This window comes from Corapipo altera, unplaced genomic scaffold (assembly GCF_003945725.1).
Source record: "Corapipo altera isolate COAL_440 unplaced genomic scaffold, ASM394572v1 289, whole genome shotgun sequence".
In the NCBI taxonomy this organism is placed as follows: domain Eukaryota; kingdom Metazoa; phylum Chordata; class Aves; order Passeriformes; family Pipridae; genus Corapipo; species Corapipo altera.
Window position 1 is genome coordinate 135,992 of NW_020885101.1, and position 25,333 is coordinate 161,324.

General features: G+C 60.5%; 2 protein-coding genes across 6 annotated transcripts; one reads left to right on the forward strand and one right to left on the reverse strand.

Moving 5' to 3' along the window:
* Positions 1–570: 570 nt before the first annotated feature.
* On the reverse strand, positions 571–15,162 carry LOC113960234 (protein O-GlcNAcase-like). 5 transcript variants are annotated; one of them, XM_027669685.1, is made up of 18 exons: positions 14,847–15,162; positions 11,403–11,454; positions 10,569–10,666; positions 9,987–10,117; positions 9,344–9,515; positions 8,920–9,018; positions 8,325–8,609; positions 7,975–8,103; positions 6,923–7,476; positions 6,407–6,880; positions 6,162–6,336; positions 5,829–5,885; positions 4,807–4,892; positions 4,517–4,621; positions 2,810–2,901; positions 2,202–2,394; positions 1,950–2,121; positions 571–1,645 (listed from the first exon to the last, which is right to left on the reverse strand). In XM_027669685.1, exons 1-18 carry the CDS (start codon positions 14,884–14,886, stop codon positions 1,509–1,511), a joined length of 3,051 nt encoding a protein of 1,016 aa, XP_027525486.1. In that variant the 5' UTR covers positions 14,887–15,162; the 3' UTR covers positions 571–1,508. The 5 variants fall into 5 exon arrangements, with proteins under 5 accessions (XP_027525486.1, XP_027525485.1, XP_027525484.1 ...); XM_027669684.1 differs by having other exon boundaries at positions 6,407–7,473; XM_027669683.1 differs by having other exon boundaries at positions 6,407–7,476.
* A 2,549-nt stretch (positions 15,163–17,711) lies between these two features.
* DOK1 (docking protein 1) lies at positions 17,712–24,207 on the forward strand. Its single transcript, XM_027669688.1, has 5 exons — positions 17,712–17,801; positions 17,951–18,244; positions 20,559–20,670; positions 20,815–20,987; positions 22,667–24,207. The coding sequence occupies exons 1-5, from the start codon at positions 17,739–17,741 to the stop codon at positions 23,777–23,779; spliced, it is 1,755 nt and encodes a 584-aa protein (XP_027525489.1). The 5' UTR covers positions 17,712–17,738; the 3' UTR covers positions 23,780–24,207.
* Positions 24,208–25,333: the final 1,126 nt, after the last annotated feature.

Genomic DNA, 25,333 nt, shown 5'->3' on the forward strand with positions numbered 1-25,333 from the left:
GCCGTACCGAGCCGAACCGAGCCCCGTCGAGCCGAGCCGTACCGAGCCGTGCCGAACGGAGCCGCGCCGAGCCAAGCCGTGTTGAGCCGTGCCGAACCGAGCCGTATCGTGCCGAGCAGAGCCGTACCGTTGCCGAACCGTGCCGCCTCGAGCAATTTCGGTCCCTGCCGCCCTGCTCCGCCCCGGCCCGCCCCGCGCCGTGCCCGTGTCCGGGGCCGCCCGCGCCGCCCCGGCCCGCGCCGAGCGGCCCTGGCCCCCGGCCGGTACGGCCAGGACGGGGCCCGTGCCCCCGATCCGCTGCCCCGGGATGGGGCCGGTCCGACCGCCGCCCCCGCCCCGGCTGGGCTCCGCTCCAGGGCCGGCCCCGGCCCCCGGGACGGAGCCTCATGGGCTGACCGGCCGCTCGGGGGGTGCGAGGGAGCTGCCAGCCGCGCCCCCCCCCGGCTCTTGGCAACCCCAGCCCCCTCCTCACCCCGGGGCGGGGTCACCCGGCTCTGGAGGGCAAGGGAAGGAAACCTCCAGCAATGGTGTGCCCCTGGCAGCCCTTTTCCAGAGGCTGCAGTGGGATGGCTGGGCAGATGCTCCCTCTTGGCCATCCTGCCTGTCTGGGGTGGGCTGCGGCCCCCCAGACCCACAGGGGAGGCCCAGGCCAAGGCATCCCATCCCACAGGAAAGCTGCATGGCACAGGGCTGGGGCTGCAAGTGCACACTGCCAGCGGCTGGAGCTCCTTCCCGGGGAGTGGAGCTGGTGCCCGGTTGGGGCTACGGTTCTATGGGGAGCTGCTTTGTTTGAGGACCGACTGTAACAACAGCCAGTGTGAGGTGGAGAGAGGGCATGAGGATGCGAAAAGGATCTGCTGGCACCCCAGCACTTTCCCCCGAGGCAAGCCATGGTGGGAGCCCAGCAAACACTTTATTGCCAAGAATAGCATTCCCTTCAGCCCCCAGGCACAAAGATGGAGGCTGCCTCACCGTGTCCCACACCAGATTGGTCCATACAGACAAGCAGGTCCTCGGGGCCAAGGGCCAGCCCCAGCACCAGTTGCTCATCCTTGGGTCACCCAGGGGATGGAGAGAGCCAGGCAGCCCAGCCTATGTGACAGGGACACTCCTATAGTACTAAGGCACCGTGCTGTGCTCCAGGACCACCACCCCAAACACTGCCCATGGGCTCCAACAGGCCTGGGGGGCTGCAGACAGCCTGGCTCCCCAGCAAAGGCGGAGGATGCCCAGCAGCCAGGAACAGTCAGGGTGGCACAGAGGGGCCCTGGTGCTCAAATCTCCTGAGATGGCAGAAATAGCTCTCTGCTACTGAAGGACTCTCGCAGCCCTGCACACATTCCAGCAGCATCCTGCTCGCCCCCACGCCATGTCTCTTCTCTCATGTACCTGACCTGCTCACGGTGCCCCTCTGCTCCCGCTCCCTCAGGCCAATGCTGTGTGGGACAGGGGGTCAGCCCGTCCTGGGGGATCAGCCTGTCCCGGGGCACTGTCTCCCCTTGCCCCCGTCAGAGGAGACGTCCCAGGAGCTGAGTGCCGGGAGAGCTGCCCCAGGCCACCGGCAGGGCGACGAAGCCCAGCTTGCTGTAGAAACTCAGCTGCTGCCGATCAGCATCACGGACCTGGCAAAACACTCCTCGTGACCCTGGAAGGGAGGTGAGAGGTCAGGGCACTGGGACCCCAGCTCTGGGACCCCCTCCACAAGGAGGTCAGCCTTTCCACCGCCTCTTTGGCACTGGCTGCCCCTGTGATGCCCTGAGACACAGATACACATGTCCCCCAGTGCAAGGGGAGGAGATGGTGCCTGGGAGCTGGGGCCAGACTGCACCAGAGTGGAGATGGGGAGCCCTGTGCTGAGAGAGGTGGAGTGCAGGTGGGGCCAGCTTCTAACCCTGTGGTGGGCAAGGGAGCAGTTGGGAAGAGGTTCAGCACGGGGAAGTCATGCTCACCGTTTGCCCTGAGTGCACTCAGCAGGCAGAGGGCCAGGCTGCGGCTGGCCCCCACGTCCAGCACACGGGGGGCCGTGCCCAGCTGCACAAGGGAGGGGAAGCGCCGCAGCACAGGTGGGGGCACAGCCCGTGGCTCTGCATGGAAGAAGAGCACTGCTTCCTCCAAGGCATCCTGTGGGAGACAAGCACAAGTGAGAGAATCCCCTCCACCGACCCTATCCCCACTCCCCTCTGCGCCAGGTGTCCCCTCACCTGTCCCAGAGCTGGGCCACCCGTGCCCAGGTCTGGGGGGTACTTGTGCCGTATGGCTGGCAGCCAGCTGCTGTCTTGCTGCTGCAGGAAGCCTTCAGCATGGAGTGCTCCAGCTGCGTAGCCACATGGACCACCCTCGTCCTCCAGCACAAAGGTGTACTCGGGGCTCAGGCTGAGGAAGGGGCCCAGCAGCCTGGCAGCCAGAGCAGGAGCACAGCTGAGCTGTGCCTGGAGCCCAGACTGCCCCACAGCAACCTCAGAGCAGCCTCCTCCTTCCTGCCCCATCAGGACAGCACCCAGTGCCCACTGACAACCCCTTTGAGATCCCCAGCCCTCAGCCAAGGGGATCCACTACAGTCTCCTGCATCCAGGCTGGACAGTGGGTCTGCCCCCACTGTGGCTGCCATGACCCTGCTGGACATCAGCATGGGGATGTCCCTCCCTGTCCCTCCCACAGGGTGAGGCCACTGACAGCCCAGGGGCAGAGCTGGTCCCCGCAGGGATGCCAGGAGAGGCCATCGCCTCATCCCCCGGCCCTGCATCCCTCAGCACGTGGCCAGGCTCAGCACAGCCTGGCCAGAGGGAGCCCCAGAGGGGTCACATCTCACCTGTCACCGAGGAGATCTGGGTGGGCCATAAGGATCTCTGCCACCTTGGGATCACAGTCCAAACTCTCCCGGCACATACGGTAAAGCTCTCCCTGGAAGACCAAGACCCACCTCAGTCCTGGCTGTGCCTGCCCTGCTGCACTGCCAGCTGCTCCCAACACAGGCCTGGCCAGAGCATGGCACACCAGCAGCTGCCAAAGGGGCTGCAGAGAGGGACCATGACCAGGGCTGTGGCCTCCAGGCAAGGGTAGGGGATACAGGGCAGGGTACTGCTTCAGCCACCCAGGGGCACTGGCGTCTGCTAGCCTAGGGCTCAGGGCCACAGTACAGCCACCCTTCAGACCAGAGACTGCCATTCTGGTCAGGCGTTCAGAGAGCACCCACTGCAGAGATGGCCCCAGGCCAGAGCACACTCAGAGCAGCCAGAACGGCCCCAAAAACAACACTGGAACTCAAGTCTCAAAAGAGCCTGTGCACAGCAGGACATACCCAAATGTCCTGTCTTGGTCACGGTTGAGTTTGCTGCTGCTCCCAGTGAAAAGGACATTCAGATAAAAGCCTTGATCCTGAGAGGGAGGCTGCCCTGATCACACAACGACTGGGGCAGGACTGTGCCCTGTTGTGCCCCATTCCCAGAAGAGACTGATGTGCTCAGCTGGATTTCCCTCTCAGAGCTTCACTGGACACAAACATTCGTGTTGTTAAGGTTCAGCCTGAGCAGATGAAACCTGACAACAGGCAACTGCAAACAAGTCCCCACAATGGGAACTGCTGGCAGAACAGTCTGGGGTTACAATCTGCTCTCCTGTGCTTGCAGCTCCTCCTCTGCTACCCAGCAGCGCCACAGCGGCACATGGCCGGGTGCCGTGTTTAGCAGGGAGCTGCACTCGTGTTCGTGCTGGCTGGATTTGAGGCATTAGCCTTTCCTTGGGCTGGGAGAGAAGCAGGGTGAGGGTGGGGTGCTCTCTGCAGGCTGTGGTACATGGGGAACCCGGAGCTCTGCTGAATTTGGTGACACTTTAACTTGTGTGTCCCCCCACAACCAGAATCTCCCTTTCTCTCCCCATCCCATCGAGCTATTGGGATGTCAGAGCAGGGGATTGGCAGCAAGAAGGTCATGGCTGATAGTGGCTGCTGCTCTCCAGCAGGGAATCAGCCCACAAACTGGATGACTATTTGAAGAAGGGACTCATTTGGAGATGAACCCTAACAGGTTCAGGCAGTGCCCAGAGCTGCAGACCAGTGAAGGTTCCAGGAGGTCACCATCCAGACTTGACCTGTTCTGGGTATTTCCTGGCATCTGCTCACAGCCACTGCTGGAGATCAGCACTGGGGCTGCTCTGGAGATCACCCACAACCTGGCAACCCTGACCTAGTGCTGGTTAAACTGTGGCTGTGCCTGCTGCTCACTGGTAGGCAGGGCTCCTTTTCCTGCTCTGCCTAGGCCCTTGTCACAGGGAGGCAGCTTTGCCAAGGCCACAGCTCCTCTTCTCCAGCCCAGGGCCTGACACACTGTTGATCATGGCCCCAGGGAGCTGCCACAAGCCAGCTGGCTCTGAGCAGAGCTGGACCCGAGGTCCCTCCTCACCTGTGCCACCCTGCACTGAGGGTCAGCAGAGACGAGCCTGTAGCTCATCGACACACGTGCAGCACAGGCCATGCAAAGGTGAGCTCTGGCAGGACACCCCTGCAGGCCGTGGCTCCCACCTTGTCCAAGGGCAGCAGCGGGCGCAGGAGGTATGTCTGGCTGGATGGGAAGAGAGGTGGTGGGTGGTAGAAGAGGTCACAGCTGTTCCCCACAGGAAGCAGTGCCTGGAAGATACACAGTCCATCAGGTTTTCCTGGCTCCAAGGTCTCTCTGAGGCTCCCTAAACCCCAGGAACCACAGATGCCCAGGGTAGCTCTTGCCTTCCCAAGCTTGCAGCAACCCAAAGCGGGGTTGGGATAGTGGCTTCCCAGTGGCTCCTTCAGCCCCCCAGAGAGAGGCACACTCTCACCTGCAGCTCTCCAAAGAGGCCCCCACGACGTGCCCAAGGCTCGGCATCCCTCCCCAACAAGATCGGGGCAGTGATACTCTGGCACCCTGGGAACAGCAGGACACAGACACGAGTGAGGTGAACAAAAACCTGCTAGGCAGGGGGAGATCAGCCTCTGTCACACAGCAGCACCATGATCCCCACAGTCACAGCTCCAAGGACCTGCTCTCCAGCTGTGCAGCCATGCCCAGGCAGGGACTTCAGATGGGCTCAGGCAGCCCCCTCCATTTCTTGAGGCAGCCACACACCCTCCATAGCAGGGCTTGAACTGGGGGGATGGAAAAGGACTGCTCTCACCTCCACAAAAGTGTAAGGTAAGGATACCACTCCTGGTTCAGCCGGGAAGCTGCAGCCCAGCACAGAGTGCTGTGCTCCTGCCCAGCCAGCTCTGCAGGGATGGTGGGAACATGCCCTGCACAGCTGCTTCCCCATGGAAAGGGCTCAAGGCAACAAGGCCCCCTCTGACACTGAACTTGGAGGGCTGCTCAGGTTATCACCCGGTAACAGCTCTTGGTTCGTAAGAAGTCACAAGGCCCACAGACCAACCAAGGAACCCTAAACCAGGGGAACATGGGCTTCCAAAGTGATGTACAGGCATTCAAAAAACAACCTGACCTCTCTCACCCAGGGTATTACTGCTCCCAGTGGCCCATAGATCCCTTTTCCCAGACAGGCTAAGGGATCCCTGGGTTAAAAAGACTGAGGAACCATATCCTAGAAATGGGCATTCCTTCTAGGCTGTGAGAGATGGTGAAGAGCTGCTCCAGTGACTGCCCTGTCCCCAGCAGCAGTGCCTCATCCTGTCCCAGTGTGTCAGGGCATGCAGGGGTGCCAAGCCTTCCCATGGCCATCCCTGTTCCACCTGGCACACAGAGTGTGGGGAAGGGGAGGCTGACGGTGAGTGCTGTGGGGCTGGAGGTGATGGAGGGCAGCAGCCAGGCCCCCCATCCATGTGGGTGACTCAGGGTAGAACCCCTACTTACAGCCAAAGCAGTTTCCCCAGGTACCCTTGGGGCCAGGGTCGCAGAGGAGGTGACCATCTGCAAAGGAGGAGAGATGGTGAGCATAGAACAAGGGGTAGCGGCGGAGAAGGTTCAAGGGAAGAGACCCTGGCACCCCCAGCTGAATACAGGGACCCCAGACTCTGGGGTGGTCCTAGACACCTTCACTTCCTTAGCAGGGGAATAGTGGATCACCAGAGAACAAGCTTCAGATGCCCAGGGTGTGCCCCAGAGCCCCTGCACTCCAACGCGGCTGCGTTTGGCCAGGGTGCAGATACACGGGATGGGGGCTGGCAGGGGCTGGCAGCCACGTACCCAGCCAGAGGACAAAGGCACTGGCGGCCAGCAGCATGTTGCGGATGTCCCAGAGGTAGGGGTGCAGGTCGTAGAGCAGTGCCCGGCTGGCGGCGCTGGCGAAGCGGCTGTGCAGGCGACACGTCTCCGCGCAGAGCAGCTGGAAGGACTGGGCTCGGCCCCGCCACCGCGCGCCCTGGGGACGGACCGGGCGTCAGCCAGCTGTGACAGGCACCTTCCTGCAGCTGCGCCCGGACCAGCCTTACCCCGCAGGCATCAGGCGCCGTGGCCGGGACCCCCACGCTGAGGCTGTTTGCCCGGAGCCACCGAAAGTGCTCCAGGAGCTCCTGTGCCAGTGCCCCATGATGGTAGGGCAGGTAGAAGAGCTCCACCAGCATCCGCACCTCCTCCAGAGTCAGCGGTGCTGTAGGGCTGGCCCCGGCCTCCTCTGGGGTCAGCAGTGCTGCAGGGTTGGACCTGGACTCCTCTAGGATCATCAGTGCCGTAGGGATAGACCCAGCCTCCTCTGGGGTCACCAGTGCCACGGGGCTGGTCCTGGCCTCCTCGGAGGTCATCTGTGATGTGGGGCTGGTCCTGGCCTCCTTGGGGGTCAGTGGTACCATGGGGCCAGACCCAGTCTCTGGGGTTACTGCTGCTGTGGGGCTGGATCTAACCTCCTCTGGCGTCACTGGTGCCAAGGGGCCAGAGCTAGCAGTGATCTCATCAGTCAGCAGGGCTGGAGTGCCAGGGCTGGCGCCAGTCCCTTCAGTCAGCAGTGCTGGGGGGCCAGGGCTGGCGCCAGCCCCAGTCCCTGGGGGCATCTGGGGCATGTCAGCCCTGATGGCCTCAGGCTGGGTGCTGCTGGGGGATTGGGCGGGGCTGCCACTCCCTGTCCTGGCATCACTGGTGGGCAAGGGAAGGTTCTGACTGGTGTTGGCCTCATTGCTGGAACTCATGGTGTGGCCTGGGCTGAGAAGGGTCTTGGTAGCCATTTGGATTCCTGCAGACTGGGCACTCTCAGCCACACTGGGCAGAGAAGAGCAGGGCTCACAGCATTCCCTGCTCCCTGTGGCAAGCTGGTCCCCATCCCCTGTGGGGCTCTGCTGACTGCCATTGGGTGTCCTGCTTCCACTGCCCTTCTCAGGCTCTGAGGTCACCTTCCTGCATCCCTCCCCTGGTGTCACACCACAGGGCTCAGGGCCGTGCTGGTCTACCCCACTGGGAACGGAGTCGTGCTGCTCGGGGTCGGGCACAACCTCCTGTCCTCCTGCTGTGCCAGACTGCAGCCTTGATCTTCCTTTGAGGCCGACACTGGGGTGTCCTGGGGTCCATCCTCCTGGCAGAAAGGAGCAAGGGGGAAGCCCCTCTGGCACCTGCATGGAAACTGCTGCCCATGGGGCAAGACAGCCTGGGGGTGGCTGTGCTGGGCAGCTCCATCCCTGAGCTGGCAGGGACCAGGATGTTGCCAGGCCCGGGGCTTGAGTTTAGGCCTCTGGGGCTGGCGAGGCTCAGGCATTGCACAGGCAAACACTGCAGAACACCAAACGTGCTCCTGGCTGAACCCCCTCTTTCAGAGCTGTGTCCTGGCCCAGGCTCCCACGCTGCCAGCCAAGGACACCCCCTGCGGGATGTGGCCAGGGCAGGAGCACCCACAGGGCAGCTCAGTGGGATGGACACCCACCCCTGTCTGCCACAGCATGCACAGGCCCTGCTGCCACGCCAGCCTGAGAGACCCATCCAAACGGACAGGGTTCCCTCATCCCCACCCGCTGAGTTCCCGGCAGAGCCAGCCCAGCGCTCCGGGGGTGTGAGGGAGTGCGAGTCCATCACCTACCTGGCTCCAAGGCCTGCTGGTTTATCTCAGCAACCCAGTCACGCAGCGCCAGCTCCAAGGCTTCCCGCGGGCTGTAGGTCCCCTCCTGTGGGCCTCGGCTGTCCCCCAGGGCTGCCGCCATCTCCATTCCTAGGGAACCGCAGCTCATCAGCCTGGGCAGCCCCACTCTTTGTTTGATGGAGCTATCCCAAGCCACGCTGTGGGCCCCCAGGATGAACCCCATACCCAGGGTCATCAGGCAATACTCAGCCAGGTGAGACACCTCACCCAGGCTGCCATGCAGGAAAGGGCCTGGCAAAAACCAGCAGCAATTGGCAGGCACAGAACTGCCGGGGCACTGGGCCACATACCTGCACGATCAGGGTTGGCACAACTTCCCAGCTCGCTCTGAAACCAGGTGCCCAGTGTGTGTATGGGGATGAAGTTGGCCTGGAGCTCGCAGTTGGGGTTGAGAAGCAGTCCGTGGAGCCTGGGCACGAGACCAGGAGCACGTCCCATGTAGGGGCCCAGGAAGACACGTCTGCAGTCATAGTCATTGGCGTAGAGGTTGTCCCAGATGACGGGGCGGCGCCGTAGGACACCCTCCACCTCCTCCAGCAGAGCAGCTGAGAGCTCCTGTGACACCACCTTTGGGCCTGGAGCATCAGGGCATGGACACACATGGAGCACACAGGTGCTGTGGTCCATCCCAGACACACAGCAGGGACACAGACACATCTGGGTGCCAAGCACAGATGTGAGGGTTGAGTCATCCCACCTACAATCCCAAGCCAGGACAGGAGACCCCCGTCCTGAGTTTCTGCCTGGCTGGGGCTGCACACCCCGATCTGAGGCATCACAGTGGGGCTCCTTGCTGGTGGCTCTCCCAGGACAGAGCCCGTGGCCATGGGGTTTGCAGACACTGCACGGGGGCCACATGCCCACAGAGCTGGTCCCGGCGCTCACCTGTCCAGATGACACTGATCCCAGGGAGCAGCTCCTGGCCGATGGTCTGCAGGTAGCAGGACTGGCTGGGGCTGGGAGAGCAGAGTGAGCTGCAGTATTCTGGGGAGAGAGCACAGGGCATCCCCTGAGGGACGGGGGACCGGGAGAGGAGAGGCTGCCAGGATCATGGACAGAGGCTGAGGAGGAGTAGGGTGCAGGGAACACAGCAAGCATGGCTGCAGGCCCTCTGCAGCCTGGTCCTGTCCTAGTCCCGAGATCACCAGAGCTCCCCTGGGAGAATGAGGAGGCCAGGGAGAGCTGTGTGGGCTGCCAGGACACTCAGCTCTCAGCAGAGACATGGACTGGCTGCAGCCAGCCCAAGGGCCCCCAGTCTGAGGGAGCTCCCTGGGGTAGGAGCCTGGGGCCACAGGGCTGCAGGCAGTACCTGTAGGGCAGAAGAGGAAGACAGGGGGTTGGCCCAGCTCCTGGTACACCTCGTTGGCCACAGAGGCATGAGCCTGTGCCAGGGAGGGGAAGACGTCTCTGTCAGCTTGGCACATGCAGGGGTCGATGTCATCAAAGAGCAGCGCGAAGGAGCAGCACCCCATGGCAGCCACCTGTGGGCACAGACATGGGCTGCTGGGATCCCTGGGAGAGAGGAGGCGGCGAGCCCAGAGGAGCCAGGGAGAGGCAGACAGGCATGGCACAGTGCAGGGCAGTTGCTGGGCTGTGCCATGGGAGAAGCAGCTGCCCATGGAGCAAACCCACCATACCAGTAGCTCTTTACCCTCCCTGGGGACCTGGGGCTCAGTTCCAACCTGCACTGACCCCAGTGCTGTCTAGCAAGTGCTGGGGCTTGGCTGGTCCTTGTCCTGCCCCCAGTCAGACATCCATGGAACCCTTAGCTCTCTGTCACCATGACAGGGACAGCACATAGGCCATTGGGCACCCCACAGAGCTGCTCCCTGATGTGCAGCAGCAGGAGTGGTTTACAGCCCCAGACCAGCCCTTGGGGTGGGCACAGGGCCCATATAAGCATGCGTGCCCCTCGCCTGGGAGCAGTGGGAGGAAGGAATGGCCCACGGTACCTGCCTGAGTTTTTGCTGCAGCAGGAGCCGATCCCCGGCACTGGAAAACACCATGTCCTGGCCAGCAGAAATGGCAAAAACAAACTCCACACCCTGCTTTTGGGCAGCTTCGATGAGAGACCGCATGCAGACTGGGGACAGAGCAGGGGGAGTCTGTGAGTGCTGGGAGGCAAAGGAGGGAGGGGACCATGGGATGGAGTGGAACAACGAATGGAGGGAGAGGGAACAGCAGCAGTCTGAAAGGAAGGGAGGGGAGAGGCTCAGGGGAGACCATTTCCAGTTCCTTGGGGAACAGAGGACTTTCAACAAGGGTTACAGGCCTCAGTATATTCAAGCATATTTCCAGAGACCCACATGGGAAGCTCCCCATGCTAGGGAGGCTCCTAGGCAATTCCACATGGCAGGCACAGTCTAGAGGTCTCCTTGCACCAGTTAAGGTCCAGGGGCCTCCCTGCAATGGGCAGGGTTGTGGCAGGGTGAAAGTGGCAGCCAGCCTGGTCCTGGCTGGGACACAGACCGTGGTTCACCCTCAGGGTCCCGGGATGCCTGCAGCCCCCCCGTGGGGCCCAGCAGAGCTGCTACCTGCCTCATGCTCCGTGTAGGGCTCTCGCCAGAGCAGCCGGTGCTTCAGCTCATCCTTGGGCGCGTACATGTAGCAGTTCAGCCCCCGGCGTTTCAGCCTGCACAGCAAGAACAAGGGGTCACCCAGGCTCCACATGGGCTCTTTGCACCTGGGCAGGTGCCAGCCATGGCACCATGAGCTGCTCGGCACACAGCACCCACTCCTTCCCAGGGCTGCACCGCGTCCCAAAGCTGCCAGATCTGCCAGGGTCTGCTCTCACTGGCCCTGCAGCCTGTGGAGCTGCAGCTCTGCCCTGGCACAGGGAGCCCTGCCACAGCCACATGGAGACATAAATCTCATCCAGCACTCCCAGTGCTGAGCCCTAGGATTTATGCTCATTCCACTGATGGTATGTGCATTGGCACCAGCTGCTCAGAGAGGAGCTGGACAAATCAACTCCATCCTGAGGTGATTCTCAGCCAGTGACAGATCCTGCCCATGTCCTTCCATCACAGGGACACAGGGTGACACACAGATATGCATGGGGACTCACAGGGACACAGAAAGGCCACTCACACCAGGCAGGGATGGCAACCTCAGGATATAGCACAGGGCGGCGGGGACAATGGCCCCGGGCAGGGCAGGCTGGCTGCAGGGAGGGTGGCAGTGGTGCATTGTCCCACGTCCAGTGCAGCCACCGGGGCACACCAGGCTGCACTGGGCTGTGCGGAGTCCCAGCACCATCTGCTGGCACAAGGCAGCCCCACGTCTGTCCATCCACCCTCACCGCTCCTGCCTCCATCTCGGCACTCTGCCACGGGCTCCCTTCAGAAAAGAAAATTCAGGGTACTTGCCACTGAAAGAGAAGTTTCCTCTGTTCCATAGACCACGGTCTCCCATAGAAACCTGTAAAAGGTGGGGGAAAAAGGCAAAATGCAGTTGTTGGTAAGTGCCTTAAAACAGTCTCTCTGAGCTATCTCTGAGTGGCTCTTGAAGCCAAAGATCTGCCAGTTGTTCACTTCTGGGTAATTCAAGGATCTGCTATTCTCCTATTGCCTTGCTGGGCACTGGTATTGGAGCAAGTGGATTAAAGTCTGAGCTTCCCTCCTTCCCAGAAAGGAGCAGCTGGGAAGAATTTCACAAGGTAGGACTTAACCTGGGAGGGGAAATGTGCACAGTAAAAGACAAGCCTAAAGGAGGCATTGGGAACTAGCCACGTTATAAGGCCCTTTAGAATGATTTTGGGGTGCACTGAAGCACAGAGCCAGCGAGCATCCATCCTATAGTTTTCTGCCTGGGAATTGTCTTCTTTACAGAGACCAGGTCTGTGTCTCTGCATCTCTCTGTGTATAGTGTCAGGCAGAGCATCACCACTCCCATATGGACTATAAAAGCTGTTTTTTGTGAATCTAATTGCTGCACAACTCAAACTGCACAAAATTTGCACTGATGCAGCTCTCCCTTACCCCGCAAACACATCCCTGCGTCGAGCAGGGCCGGACTGTGAGGCAGCACCCCTGTCCCATGGCAGGCTGTTCAGATCAGGAACACACAACCACCCATGGGAATGCCCACGGGTGCTGGGGCTGTGACTCCACAGAATGCTTCACAGACACCTAGTCTGCCCCACACTGGAAAACATAGCCCCCAAAGCTTGCAAAGGGAAAACCCAGAGTGTAGCACTAAACCTGCATTATATGGGAAAACTGTGGTTTAAACAGGTTTTAAAATGGCTTTTGGTGGTCTCTTTGCAAACACATGCTTCTTTTTCCATGTTATCCATGCAGGAATGTCCTGGGAAGGTGTCCTGAGGTGTTTCCCATTGGCCTTTGTTAACCTCTTCCTGTGATTGGGTGTTCCTGTAAACCCCTTGAGACTTCTAATTGGTTACTCTGTGAATCCTCCTAAACCCTATTGGTTACTCTGTGAATCCTCCTAAACTCTATTGGTTACTCTGTGAATCCCCCTAAACCCTATAAATGTAACATCCCCAACAATAAACGCTCTCTTGCCTCCTCTCCACGCCCGGTGTCCTGTCTCCGTGCCGGCCATGGGGCCACGTGTGGGGGGGGGGAGGAGGGGGAGCACCTCTCCCCTCCAGGCTCAGGGCCTGAAAAGACCCCTGAGAAACCCCTGGAGCTCCCTTTCCCCATCCCTCAAAGCGTCGCAATGGTTCTTCAGATGGAAATGGAACTAGAACTGGGCCGCCCCACGCCGTGGGTGGGGAAAGGGATCCAGACCAGAGAGGGAAAGCATACCAGGGAGCAACCTTCCTAGCTCTCTGCTAGCAAAGACACCCATCAGTGAGCACCAAGGCTGGCCTCAAGGACACTGCCCTTCGGGAAGGCTCACAGGAACAAAACTGAATGCAGGAAATACAGACCTGGAGTCAGCAAATTCCCAAGTGTTTCTCAACATTTCCCCTTCTGCTGCTTGCAAACTTTGGGTAGTTGTTGGGCACCAGTGTCTGACACAAGCTTGAGGCTGCAGCAGCACAGCAGCTGACAGTGTTCTGTAGCCTGGAGGGCAGGAACCAGCCTGTGACTGGGTATAACGAGGAGGACACTGACAGACATGCAGCACCCATTCCCCTGATGGGACTATGCACTGGGAGGTGCAGAGCTGTCTACAAAGGCAGTGAGAAAGAACATTCAGTGGAACGCAAGCCCCTTCACTTGGGGACAGCGGGAGAACAGGCAGGTCAATGCATTTGGAGAGATGCAGATTTGACAGCTTCTCAAAGCAGAGGTTAAGGGGAACCTCTAAGTGCTCCAGTGCAGACCTGAGATTTAGCAAGAGAATCTCCAGTCACTTCAAGTCTCTGCAAGATCTGGCAGCTGCAATGTGAAGTCTCATGGAAAATCCATTATGTCTTGGACAGTGATGGCTATTAGCCATCAAGACAGCTTCCTGGTTTCAGATGGGCTCTGCATCCTGAGCAACTTCTGAGTCACTCACTGCACCTCACAGCAGCCAAGGCCAATGGGAGTGGATGGCATTCACCAAACTGGGCAGTGCACAAGGACAGAGCACAGTGACTCTGTTCAACTCAGAAAAAGGACAAGCTCTCAGTGTCTGGCATAAGGCCAATGTCACCCAGAAAAGCACCTGTGTTTCCTCAAAGTACCTGAGTGCCCCGGAGCTCATTTGCCTGGGAGGGGCAGCCTGGGATGCCCAGCTCCCCTTGGCAGGAGCCCACCCCACAGCCCCCAACACAAGCCTTGGGCAATGGCGGATTGCACCACAGGACTCACTGCACTTATCTTCCCTGCAGACAGATGATCTGCCTGCTGAACATCTACATGGTTACTCCATATACTTTGAAATAATATACGCTCACTTTACTAGCCATCTGTGCAGGGGCCAAATCTGTGGCCACTTGAGGATCCCAGCAAACATTTCACCCAAAAAAGTTATTTCCATGATAAATAATTTGCCATTTCTATTTCCCAGTCAGGTCCCAGGAGTCCCTATATGGCACCTGCCTGCAAGTGCCTCACTCACACGTTGCTGTGAACTGATGGGGCCAGTCAAGTTTGACACTCAGTCCTGCACACGCCCCAACAAGAGTGTCCTCATGGAGTGGCTCTGCCACCAGCGTCACTTTCCCGTGTCCCCTTTACCAGGCCAGCTTTCCTATATCAGTGATTCTTGTCTGACTCATGCCAACTTCCCCACCCCTGCACTTCCTACTTATTTCATGTTTAATTGCATGGTGCTTCTGTTTCCTTCCAGATGAGGCAGTGGGCAGTGGGCTCAGCAGGGTACTGTGCTGCCAGGAGAAAGGGTGATGCTTTTGCCCAGCTCCAGAGTTGCTGTGTGGCAGAAACAGGAGTTGGGGATGTTGGCAGGGAGTAGGACAGGGTTCAGTCCCACAGAACTGCCATGAAAGACCAGTTCTGGGTGCAGCCCCAGCACTGTTGCCCTGTGGGCAGGGGGGCACACCAGGAAGCTGCCCGAGCCCAGGGTAGATAAGAACCCCTTGCAGAGAACTGGAGACCGAGCAGCAGGTCCCCGTGCCCCTCTGGGGGAGTCGGCTCTGCTGGGGTGGCTGTGGGGCTCAGTGGTGCTCTGGGGATCCTTGGGAGCATCACGGGGGTGCTGGTCCCGACTCCCTGGCAGAGATGGGGTGCTGTGCAGGGGCCCGGCTCCCACCTCCCACATAGCCGGGGACCCAGGCGCGGATCCCGGAGGCCGTTCCCGGCCCCGGTTCACTCTGGGAGGACCGGGCCAGCCCCTGCAATGCCCGGGCGGGGCGGGGCGGCACAGGCCCCAGCCGCGGCCCCGGAGGGACCTACCTTCCACCACGCCGCAGAGGAAGCGCGGCCGCCCCGCCATCCCCGCTCAGGAGCGGCCCTGCCAGCGCGGAGGCAGGCGCAGGTGTGCGGGGGGATGGATTGATGCTCGAAGGGATGGAGGAGGACGCGGACGAATGAGCGGAGGGATGGAGGAATGCGCGGAGAGATGAGCGGAGGGATGGAGGAATGCGCAGGGTGACAGAGGGACTCGCGAAGGGACGAAGAGAACCTTGAAGAGACAGAGGAATGAGCAGAGAGATGGACAAGTGCGCGGAGGGATGAAGTGTTGGAGGGTGGGATGGAGGGTGTGCGGAGGGGCTCGCGCAGGGACGGCTCCAGCGCCCGCCCCCCCCGCGGAGACGCGGCCGCCGCAGCGCAAGGGGCGGCCCCGCGGGTGGGGCCGCGGCGGGGCCGGGGCGCGGGGAGGAGCGGGGCGGCCTCGGGGCCCGTGCGGAGCCTCCGGGAGGCGATGCTGGAGCCGCAGGGCCGGAGCCTCCCGGGGCAGAACCCCCCCCAGGTGCACCGGGGCCCAGGGTGGTGTCATGCCAGCCCCGGCTCCCCCCGCAGCCCCCGCTGCGGGCCTCCTGCCTGTGCAGCCCGAGGGCTCTGCCTTCTCCTGCCGTTGCAGCTTCCCGGGACTTCACAGTCCCAGAGCTGTTCCCGAGGGGTCGGGTGTCATTATGGGTTCACCGCTGAGCCGGCACCTGCCCTGCCCGCACCCTCATGCCTGGTCCAGGGTGCGATGCCTCTCCAGGCTTGCCAGGTCCATGCCATCAGGTCTGTCCATGTGCCCTGCAGGTGACTCACCTGCCTGCCTATGTCAGGCTGCTGTTTGCCTTGTGCCACCCTGCTCTGAGCTGCTGACACATCTGGCTCGTGATTCTCTCCATCCCACAGGTTCTGGTTTGCAGAAGTGCTGCATGTCATTAGTTCCCTGGTCTGCAGCTGCACATCATGGGGACCTGCCTACACATGGGCCTGTGTGTTTGACACCACCAAATCATTTTGCTCTTTTTCTGACCTCTTTTCCTGTTTGTCTCTCTCACTGCAAGGTGGATCAGAGCTCTGCAGCATCCCTGCAGCCTCCCCCAGCCAAACGTACCATAACCCAAGAGTCGAGTTGTCCTGGCTCCAGCCAGGGCAGGTTTAATTTTTCAGCAGCCAGGAGGGGAACGGCAGGACCCCGAGGTTGTTGGATACCGCCTCACCACATGCACAGCGGGTACAGGGGTGGGGTGGGGTTTTTCCCGGTTTTGCCAGGGTGTGCAGTTGGGTGGCACCCGGATTCTGAGTGGGGAGCAATTGCGTGTGAATCGTTTGCCTGTGTTGTATGTTCTGTTATTGGTATTGTTACTGTTTTCTTATCTCATCGCTGTTTCTAGTAAATTGTTCTTATCTCAACCCGTGACCTTTAGCTTTTTGTGCCTCCAACACTCCTTTCCATCCCACCTCAGGGGGAAGGTGGGGCAGCGAGTGACCAGTTCACGGTCTGGAGTTTTTCAGTGGAAACACTAAGTTGGAGCATGCCGTTCCTAAACAGGACACAAGTACACAACTTCGTTACCATGCAAGTGTGAGGGATGGAGCCAGGAGGCTGCAGAGGGGCACTCCTGTAGCGAGGCACTGCCAAGTTCCCTCCCAGCAGCTGTCCCCACCTGCGGCCATTTCATCTAAGCCAGAGGCATGGGCTTGCACAGGAGAAGTGGGCATCAGAGGTCTAGAAAATCCAGACCAGTGGCTTCTCCCTCTTGCCTTTGCAGGTTAATGTCACGCCAGGAAGCCAAGTCATGGTGTCTGGGCCATCAAAGCTGACTGACCAGCAGTAACCCGACAGGGTCACAGTGCCATCAGAGTGCCACAAGGCCATCAGAGTGCACTGTGAGCCAGCAAGGTCTGCCCAAAGCACAGCAGGACGGCACGAAGGAGGTTGTGCAAAGCAAGGAGAGCCTAGAGCACTGAAAGCCTGAGCCCCTGGACTGGGGGCTCATAACCAGAGACACACAGGGATAAAAACCATTGCTGGGTGTAGGACAGGCAGCGGTGCTGTGGGAAAGCAGCTCGGCACTGCCAGGGTTGGTCATCCATGCCCAGGAGTTACTGCAGGGGCGTGCTGGACACAGGCCATGCTGCTCCTTGCTCTTTGCCTCACAGTCAGCACCTATCCCACCTCCTGCTGGGAATGCTGGACTCAAGCCTAGCCCTGCAAAAGGCTGTTGGGGCAGACTGGAGTGGCCAGCCACAGCAGGGACAGCACTGGAAGCAGCCTAGTGCCCCTGGAGTGGCCTCGGTGCCCAGGGACATGGCATGATTGGAGGTAGAGAGATGTGGATGACATTACCCCATCCACAGATGGTCACAGAAGGAAGTCGGGCAGTGCTGTGCATACACAGGGGTGTTTGCTATGATTTCTTCCTTTCTCTGCTCTCTCTGGGAGCACCTGGCTATTTGTTCCATGGTTTTCTCAGACTGTGAAGTTGAGCTACTTATCCACTTCCTTTTTTTCCTGTATCAAAGACGTCACTCCTTTTTCCTGTCCTCTGAAACCTCATCCATCCTCTACCTGCTCTCCACACTGCCCTCACTTATCCTCAGTCCATCCAATCACGTTTTCCCGTCCCCAGTTCGAGCACACGCCTCTGTCACACGCGAGCAGCCTCTCTCACATCCTCAGGGCAGGAGTCCCGGAGCACCCGGCTGCCGTCACCTTCTGCCGTCCCTTCCGCTGTCGGTAGGGCTCATGCGCGCACACGCGCTCCCATCTTCCCACGCACAGACAGACACGCGGACACACAGACAGACAAACAGGCGCGCCCCGGTCCCGCCCCCGGCCCCTCCTGGCCCCGCCCCGGCCCCGCCCCGGCCCCGCCCCGGTCCGGGGGCGGAAGCGCGGGGATGGAGCCGCCGGCCATGGAGGGGCCGCTGCTGGTGCAGCACAGCCACAAGTTCGGCGCCAAGGTGGGTCCGGGGCTCCCCTTCTCCCTCCCTCCCTCCTCCCTGCTCTCGGGCCGGCCGGGCGCCCCCGGGGCCGCTCCCGGTGAGCTGCCGGCCCGGCCGAGCGGCCCTGCGGAGCCGCGCCCGGCCCGGTGTGACCCCGCTCCCCGCAGCGCTGGAAGCGCGGCTGGTCCGCGCTGTACCCCGCCAGCCAGCACGGCGTCGCCCGCCTCGAGGTGTTCGACTGCAAGGAGCCGGCGGCGGCCGGGCGGGCGGGCACCCGGCGGCTCGCCCGCACCGTCGTGCGCCTGAGCGACTGCACCAGCGTGGCCGCGGTGGGCGAGGGCGGCCCCCGCGCCGGCACCGCCGCCTTCCGCCTGGAGACCCGCGACCGGACCTTCCTCTTCGCGGCCGAGAAGCAGCAGAGCGAGGAGTGGGTGGCGAAGCTGTGTCAGATCGCCTTCGCGGTGAGCGCGGTGCGGGCGGGGGCTGTCCGGGGAGGAGGGAGCTGCGGGCGGCCCGCGCCGGACGGGACGGGACACGAACAGCAGAGTGCGTGTGGTGGAGCGATCCCTTCCCACCCGGCAGGAGGCCCTGGCGGCACAGGAAAGGAGACCCTGAGGCAGAGCCAGTGGTCCCAGATTTAGAGCACCCGGCCCTGGGACTCTGGTCCCCTCTTGTTGGCTCCTGCTGTGCCAGCAGTCAGCTGAGTTGCCGGATTCCTCAGCATGTTGTCGGTAATTCGTGGTTGTAGCTCCAAATTTCAAGTTGGGCTCTTCTCCCCTCATACAGAGCCCATCCTTGCCCCTCCACAGACCTGGTGGGGGGCCAGGTGATGGCCGAGGAGCGTTTCTCGTAGCACAACCACCCCTGCCTTTCCTGCTGCAGCAGCAGCGGAAGCAGAGTCCTGAGAGCGTGTCAGTGCCTGGCTGCAGGGCCTGCCTGGCCTTGGGACCCACCTGCTTCCTGGGATCTTCAGGGCCAGTGCACCCCCTCGCCCAGCCTTGTGGCTCACTCCTGTCTGTGCTGGGCCTCCTGCACAGCCCTCCAGTCTGCTGCAGCCCCTGGAGCCGTGGGCAGCCAGTGTGACCCACGAAGGCCATTTGGGCAACGGGTGCCCTGTGAGCATGGTCGTCTGGATCCATGCCTGCCTGACCCATGGTCTTGGCTCTCCCTCCTGGGAGGTGTTTGCAGAGCCCTGGGTTGGGCTCCAGCTGATACCAGGATGGTAGTGCTGGGCAGGGCTACCTGGCAGGATGACTGGCTGCACAGCTGGTGATCCCAGGATCTCCCCACAAGGACCTAGGTGTTTGCTGAGTGTTATTTCCCTTTGTCCCTCCTGCATCTCCCTGCAGTCTGCTGCCAGGCCAAGTGTGTCTGTGCACCAGGTTCTGGGCTGACCAGGCCAAGAGGCACTGGTGTGGTGCTGGAAATGACTCTGTGTCTGTCTGGTGTAGTTGGGTTTGCAGCCTTTGCCCTGGAAGTGGCTTGTGGGGCTGAGCTGGGGACACAGCACACACCCTTGGAGTGGGGCAGGGTAGTGGCCAGGCTGGGGAGCACCTGCTTGGAGCAGGGATGTGCTTGTGCTGTCCCTCACATGGGAGCCTTCGTTTGTATGCCTGAGGTCCAGAAGCAAGCTGACAGTTTAGGAAGTGGTGAGCAAACGGCCACAAGGCTGGCATATGTTCTAGAAAGGCCTGACCTGGAGCAGGAGGCACAAGAGCTGCACGTGGCCTCTCTGCACAGAGCTGGAGATGCTCAGCTGTGATTTCTGGTCATCTGTGTGGAGAATGTGATTTTGTGTCATGTTGCTGCCCAGAAGGTAAGCAGCGTCCAGTAGCTTGGGAACTGGGTCCAGAGATCATTTGGAGTTCAAAACAGAATTTTTTTCCTTTTGAAGATGAGGAAAAGTGCAGTCAAATGGAGCCCTAAAGGGCTCTAGCAGGTCAGGTGGCCCTTGACTTCCCAATCTCAGGAGTCCTGCTGCACTGGATGCTTTAGCTGAGCGGGAGCTGTTAGTGTCTGCTCAAAGGATGTGAGGTTTTAACAGTCTCTTTTCTATTTAGGAGCCAAATATGAGGGCTGGAAGGCCCTTTTTGGACCTTGTCTCTTGTTGAGAAGCTCATATGTCTGGGTTTTAAACTGAAACTCTGGGAGCTTGCCTTCTGCAAGATGTACCCTCAGCTGCAGCCCCCTCCCACGTGGCCCTGAGGAACAGCTCAGTAGCACTGAGGGTTTGTGTTCCCCCAGGCCCTTTGGGGGCCTTGCTGCTGGGACACGGTTGCTGACAGTGTGTGTGTTGCACTTTCAGTTCTGCATGTGCTAAAATAGAAGTGTTTGCTTCCTCTCTGGGGCCCCCCCTCTGCCTGTGCAGGGCAGGACACAGACCCCTGTGCTACTGGGTCATCAGCCCCCGCCCCACCCCTCCCTGTGACTGGGCCGTGTGGTGCTTTGGGGGCAGCTCTGTGGGCAATACTGCTGGGAGGAACTTCTGTCCTTCGTCCTGTCAACCCAGAGCCCAGCTGGGGCCAGGGTCCTGCTTGAGGAAGCCCTGTGTGTGCTGCCTGGCCCTGTTTGTCCACGTTCATGTTGGCTCAGGGGGCCCTGGGGTCTGTCGCCGGCTCTGGACAGGCTGGGTGTGGGTGAAGGAGAGCCAGGATGTGTGGGGCTGGGAAGGGCAGTGGGGCTCAGGCCTTGAAGGGCTGCAGGTAGTGGCTGCCAAGGGGCCCAGGGGCTGATGTGGGAAGAGGAGGCTGGGGCTGATCTGCTCTCCTTTGTCAGGGAAGCGGCTCCAGCGATGCTGGCATGGTGGCACAGCATGGCAGAGAGGGCAGCGAGGAGGTGCCGGCCCTGGAGATGGCCGTGAACTCCATCTACTACTCGAGAGATGAAGGTGGGACCTGCCACTGCCCTGACCTTGGGCCACCTTCTGCGGGGCCTGACCTGCTGCTGCCCTGCTGCTGGGGCTGTGGGGGGCACTGCCTGGGGCTGGGGCCGTGTCTCCCCCTGCCCTGCCCTGACAGCCCTGTCCCCGCAGTGAACGCCTTCTGGGTGACAGTGCAGCGGACCGAGGCTGCGGAGCGCTGTGAGCTGCGCGGCACCTACGTGCTCAAGGCTGAGCGTGACAGCCTCGTCCTGAAGGACCCACGGACAAACGAGATCCTCTACGTCTGGCCCTACCGGCTGCTCCGGAGATACGGCCGGGACAAGGTGAGGAGCAGGGGGCCCCGTGTGCCACGTGCCATGACCTGCTCCCTGGCGGGGAAGCTCCTGCTCGCTGCTAATGGGTGAGGAGCTGATGTGCCCGACTGGCCTGTAGCATCCACGCAGCCAGCCCTGCCAAATGCCAGAACTGCTGCAGCCCCGGTGACCACAGCAGGGTCACCTGGGACATCTGTCACCCTGCCTGTCCTCAGCTCCCTCCTGTGTCACCACACTGGAGCATGGGCTGGCAGTGTGGGCAGGCATCCCTCTGCATGGCTGCACAGAGCCCCTTTCTGTGGTAATTGCTCCACTCCCACTGGGGCCATTGCAGCCTCTGGCGCAAATCCCCGCTACTGGCTCGCTCCCTTTCTTCATCCCAGCACTCCCCAGCCTGTGCTGTGGACAAGCAGATCCCTCTGTATTGCACACAAGCTCTCCCTAGCCTCTGGGGACCTTGGCTCCTGGCAGTCCTGGCTCTGCCCTGGGTTCAGTCCCTCCCTCCCAAAGGATGGTGACCAGAGCAGAGGGGCTCTTTGAGACACCACTTGCTCTGGCTTTGTTCAGTGTGTGGGGAGAACTGGTCCTAGCCAAGCTGACCCCTGGAGGTCTGTCCCCTCTCTGGAGTCCTGCAGCAGTGAGTCCCCACTCTGCCTTGCTGCTACCGAGTGCAAGAGGTCCCTGTCATGCTGGGCAGGGAGGAAGTGGTGTCCCTAGGGCTGTTTATAGCAGTGATGGTGTTGGCTGCAGTCTGCTGATGGTGCTCTCTGTGGCACGTTCCCAAAACAGAGGTGGAAACTGAGCTGCCTTTGGGGAGCCACCTGGCTCATCCACAGGTGCTGGGGCAGGAGGAGAGTTGCAGGGTGTGGGGAGCAGGCAGCTGCACCCACAGGTCCCTGAGCAGAGAGGGGCTGACTGCGCTTGTGTTTGGCAGCACTGACCCACGAAAGGAAGTCTGGCCCCAGAGGCTTCTGTAGCAACTCCAGGGACTGCTGCTGGCTGTGAGAGCACTAGGGAGGCAGAAAATCTCCCCTGGTTCAGGGACTGAGGCTCAGGAAGGGTATGGGCATCTGCTGGTGGGAACTTGTGTACCCAAGTGTGTTCAGGCCCGAGCAAGACTTCTCCTTAAAGTACCGTATACCATTAACAGAGCAATGCTGCTAGGTAAATGCTTTGCTTACTCTTGATAGTCGAGCTGTTGCATCTGGGCTTTCTCCTGTGGAAAGCCCTGTTTTTCCTCTTGTATCTCTTACTTCCAGATCACTCCCTTCTGTCTGATGCTGACTTACCCAAGGTGCCCACAGTAGTTTTCCCCTGCTGAACTGTCACTCATGTGCTCACCCTAGTCTCTTAGTATTATTTCCTAGACTATCCGGTGCCAGTGGTTGATGCTGCTGGCATTGCTCAGGTAAGGCAGCAGGTCTCCAGCAGGACCTGCAGCTCTGCCTCTGGGGCACTTGCAGTGATGTCCCCTGAGGTTTGCATCCCTGCCCAGCTGCTGGTCACAGTGGGCCCCCAGGGTGGCCCTTGCTGCGGGACTGGAAGGAACAGGATGTTCACTGCAGTCTCTTGCAGGATGTGCAGGATCAGTGCCACAGCCACACGCTCTTCAGCAGGAAACGCAGCCTGCACGATGCACTGGGTTGGCAGGTGCTGATCAGGATGTGACCCTTCTGCTTCCCCCCCAGGTGATGTTCTCCTTCGAAGCTGGCAGGCGCTGTGACTCAGGACCTGGAAATTTCACCTTTGAGACCACGCAGGGCAACGAGATCTTCCGCCTTGTGGAAGCCTCCATCCAGGAGCAGAAAGCACAAGTGGAGGAGAACCGGCGAAGCTGCGACTCTCTGGATGCAGACAGCCCCAGCGTGGCACAGATCCGCCAGGCCCTGGCTGATTCCCTGAGCCTGGAGCTGCCCGCTGAGGGGAGTGATACCCTGGCATCCAAAGTGGGGCTGGCGCCCAAGGCCAGTGCAGCGGCAGAGGAGAGAGACGCCACGTCTCTGCTGAAGACCCGGATTCTGCCAGAGCTGCCTGTGCCACAGAGCAAGCCCGCAGCCCCCAGCACACCCCCGCGCTCCCCTCTGCCGAAGGTGCTCCGTGCCGTGCTGCCAGCCCAGGACCCGTCCAGCGTGTACTCGGAGCCTCTGGACTCAGTGAAGGGCCTCCAGCCCTGGCCGGACCCGCTGTACTCGGACCCTGTGGACAGCAAGCCCACGAGCGGGGCCAAGGCACCCGGCGGGGCCTCAGATGAGACGAAGCTTCGGCTGCTGGTGCCGCTGTACTCGGGTGCCTACAAGCAGGTCCGTGCTGAGGGTCGCAGCCAGGCACCGCCAGCGCCCGGGCAGAAGGAGCACATCTACGACGAGCCCGAGGGTCGTGCTCCCCGCTCGCTGCCCCCCCCCGCCTGCATCTATGACGAGGCGCGGCCCACGGGCGAGGCCTGGCGCACCCAGGGCCACGACGGCAAAGGCGGCTACGAGTACCCCTACAACCCCAGCACTGATGACTACTCGGTACCTGCCTTCCAGGCCAAGGCCAAGGGCCCCAGGCCAGTCCCTGCCCCCAAGCCCCAGGCACCCTTTATCTCCAAAGGTGTGGAGAGGATCGAGGACCCCGGGAGGTGGTGGGGAAGCGCTGCTGCTGAGAAGGAGGTCACCAAACCTAGCCTCAACAGCAGCAACAACAACAATGTGGAGGTGCTGTACAGCCAGGTGGTGAAGCCCCAGCACCTGCAGAAGAAGGAGCAGTCTGTGGATGAGTGCAGCTTGTCGCCTGTCTATGAGGACTTAGGAGAGATATAGGGTGCTGCTGCTCTGTATCTGCCTGGATGGGACTTGGTGTCCCAGTACCAGCTGTGCTCCTCCATGGATCTGGGGTGGGGCTTAGGGGTGGGGACTGTTTGGCTCAGGCAGAGCCCCTCTTGCTTACCAGCGCTTGAGAGGCTGTCTTTCCCTGGAGTGAAACAGTAAGAGCAAGAGAGCTGTGGCTGGCACAGGTGCCAGAATGCTTCTCCTGCTCTGGAGCTGGCTCTGCTGCTGCCTCCTGATCGCAGGAAGCCTGGCTGTGTTGTCCTGTAGCTGTTGCTCTGGCTCTGCTCTGGCTTCCCCTCTGACCAGGCTGCAGGGCTCGGATGCCCATTGTGGTGTGTGGAAGACTGCTTGCCATCAGTCTTCAAAGGTATTTTTATACGAAATTATTTTAATATTAAAGTCTGTATGTCTCAGAATGACATGTTTGCCTGTCTGAGCTGTCAGGATGGATGGGGAGATGCTGGTCCTGCTGCGGAGCAGCTGAGCACTGTTCATATGGTCACACATTGGTGTCTGTACCAGAGTTACTGAGCTAAGGGAAAACAACAATGAAAAGTGCATGCCAGATTCAGCTGTGGCTGGGATGCCCTGATGCCAGGGGATTAAGGGATGTGAGAGTCAGGCTCACAGATATCTTTATATGCTGATCAGGGTATGGATGTGATGGCTTCCATGCATAAGGCTGGGCAGGGACAGGCTGCAGCTCAGTGGCTGTTGATTAGTCACAGGATCTCTTCTTCCCCAGCTTGATCCCACTGCTGATCTCCCGCTGCTCTTGAAAGGCCTGGGATAGCCCAGTCTGGATCCCATTGACTTAAATGGCAAAATCTGCGATCCCTGCTCTGTGGTCTGAGGCTGATTGCAGTGTGGCCAGCCTTGGGCAGAAACCTATGCAGAGGAAAAATAGGTTGTCCTTTTGGTACTGGTAATGGTTTTGGTAGGGTCAGATGAGGCACCCTGGTACTGGCTGCACCCATGTCTGGATGGGGCTGCTGGTGACTTCTGCAGGTTTAGCAGCCTGTCGATACTGACGGCAGCACGGCAGGCAGGCAGGCGACAGCACTGTGCTGTACCTGTGCAGAGGGCTAAGCATGACTTCTGCAGCCCTACCTCAGACTCAGGGAGCCAAAAACTGCTGGGGAAGTCTGGAGGATCAGGTTCAGGTCCTCAGGCTGGTGAGATGGTGACAAGGTGGTAAGCTCTGACTGGCCATTTGTCTAATGCCCAAGTTGCCGGGGGAACCCTCAGCCCTGTCACAATACAGCTCAGCTGTAGCCAGGACCAATTTGTGGCTGTTCTGGGCTGGGTTGTCTTCTCCACTGGGGTTTTGCTGCATGAGAAGGGAAAGAAGCCTAAGGGGTTTTGGGAATCTGAGGGAGGCTGAGGCAGTTCCTGCTGGGATGAGGGGCAGGAGAAGAGGGTGTTAGCTGCTGGGTGGTCTCTTGCTTGTGTTCCTGTCCATGGTGGTTCCATGTCCATATCCCCAGAGCAGTTCTGCTCCAGAGATGAGCTCTGGGCATTGCTTAGGTGGCCCAGGCCACCTGC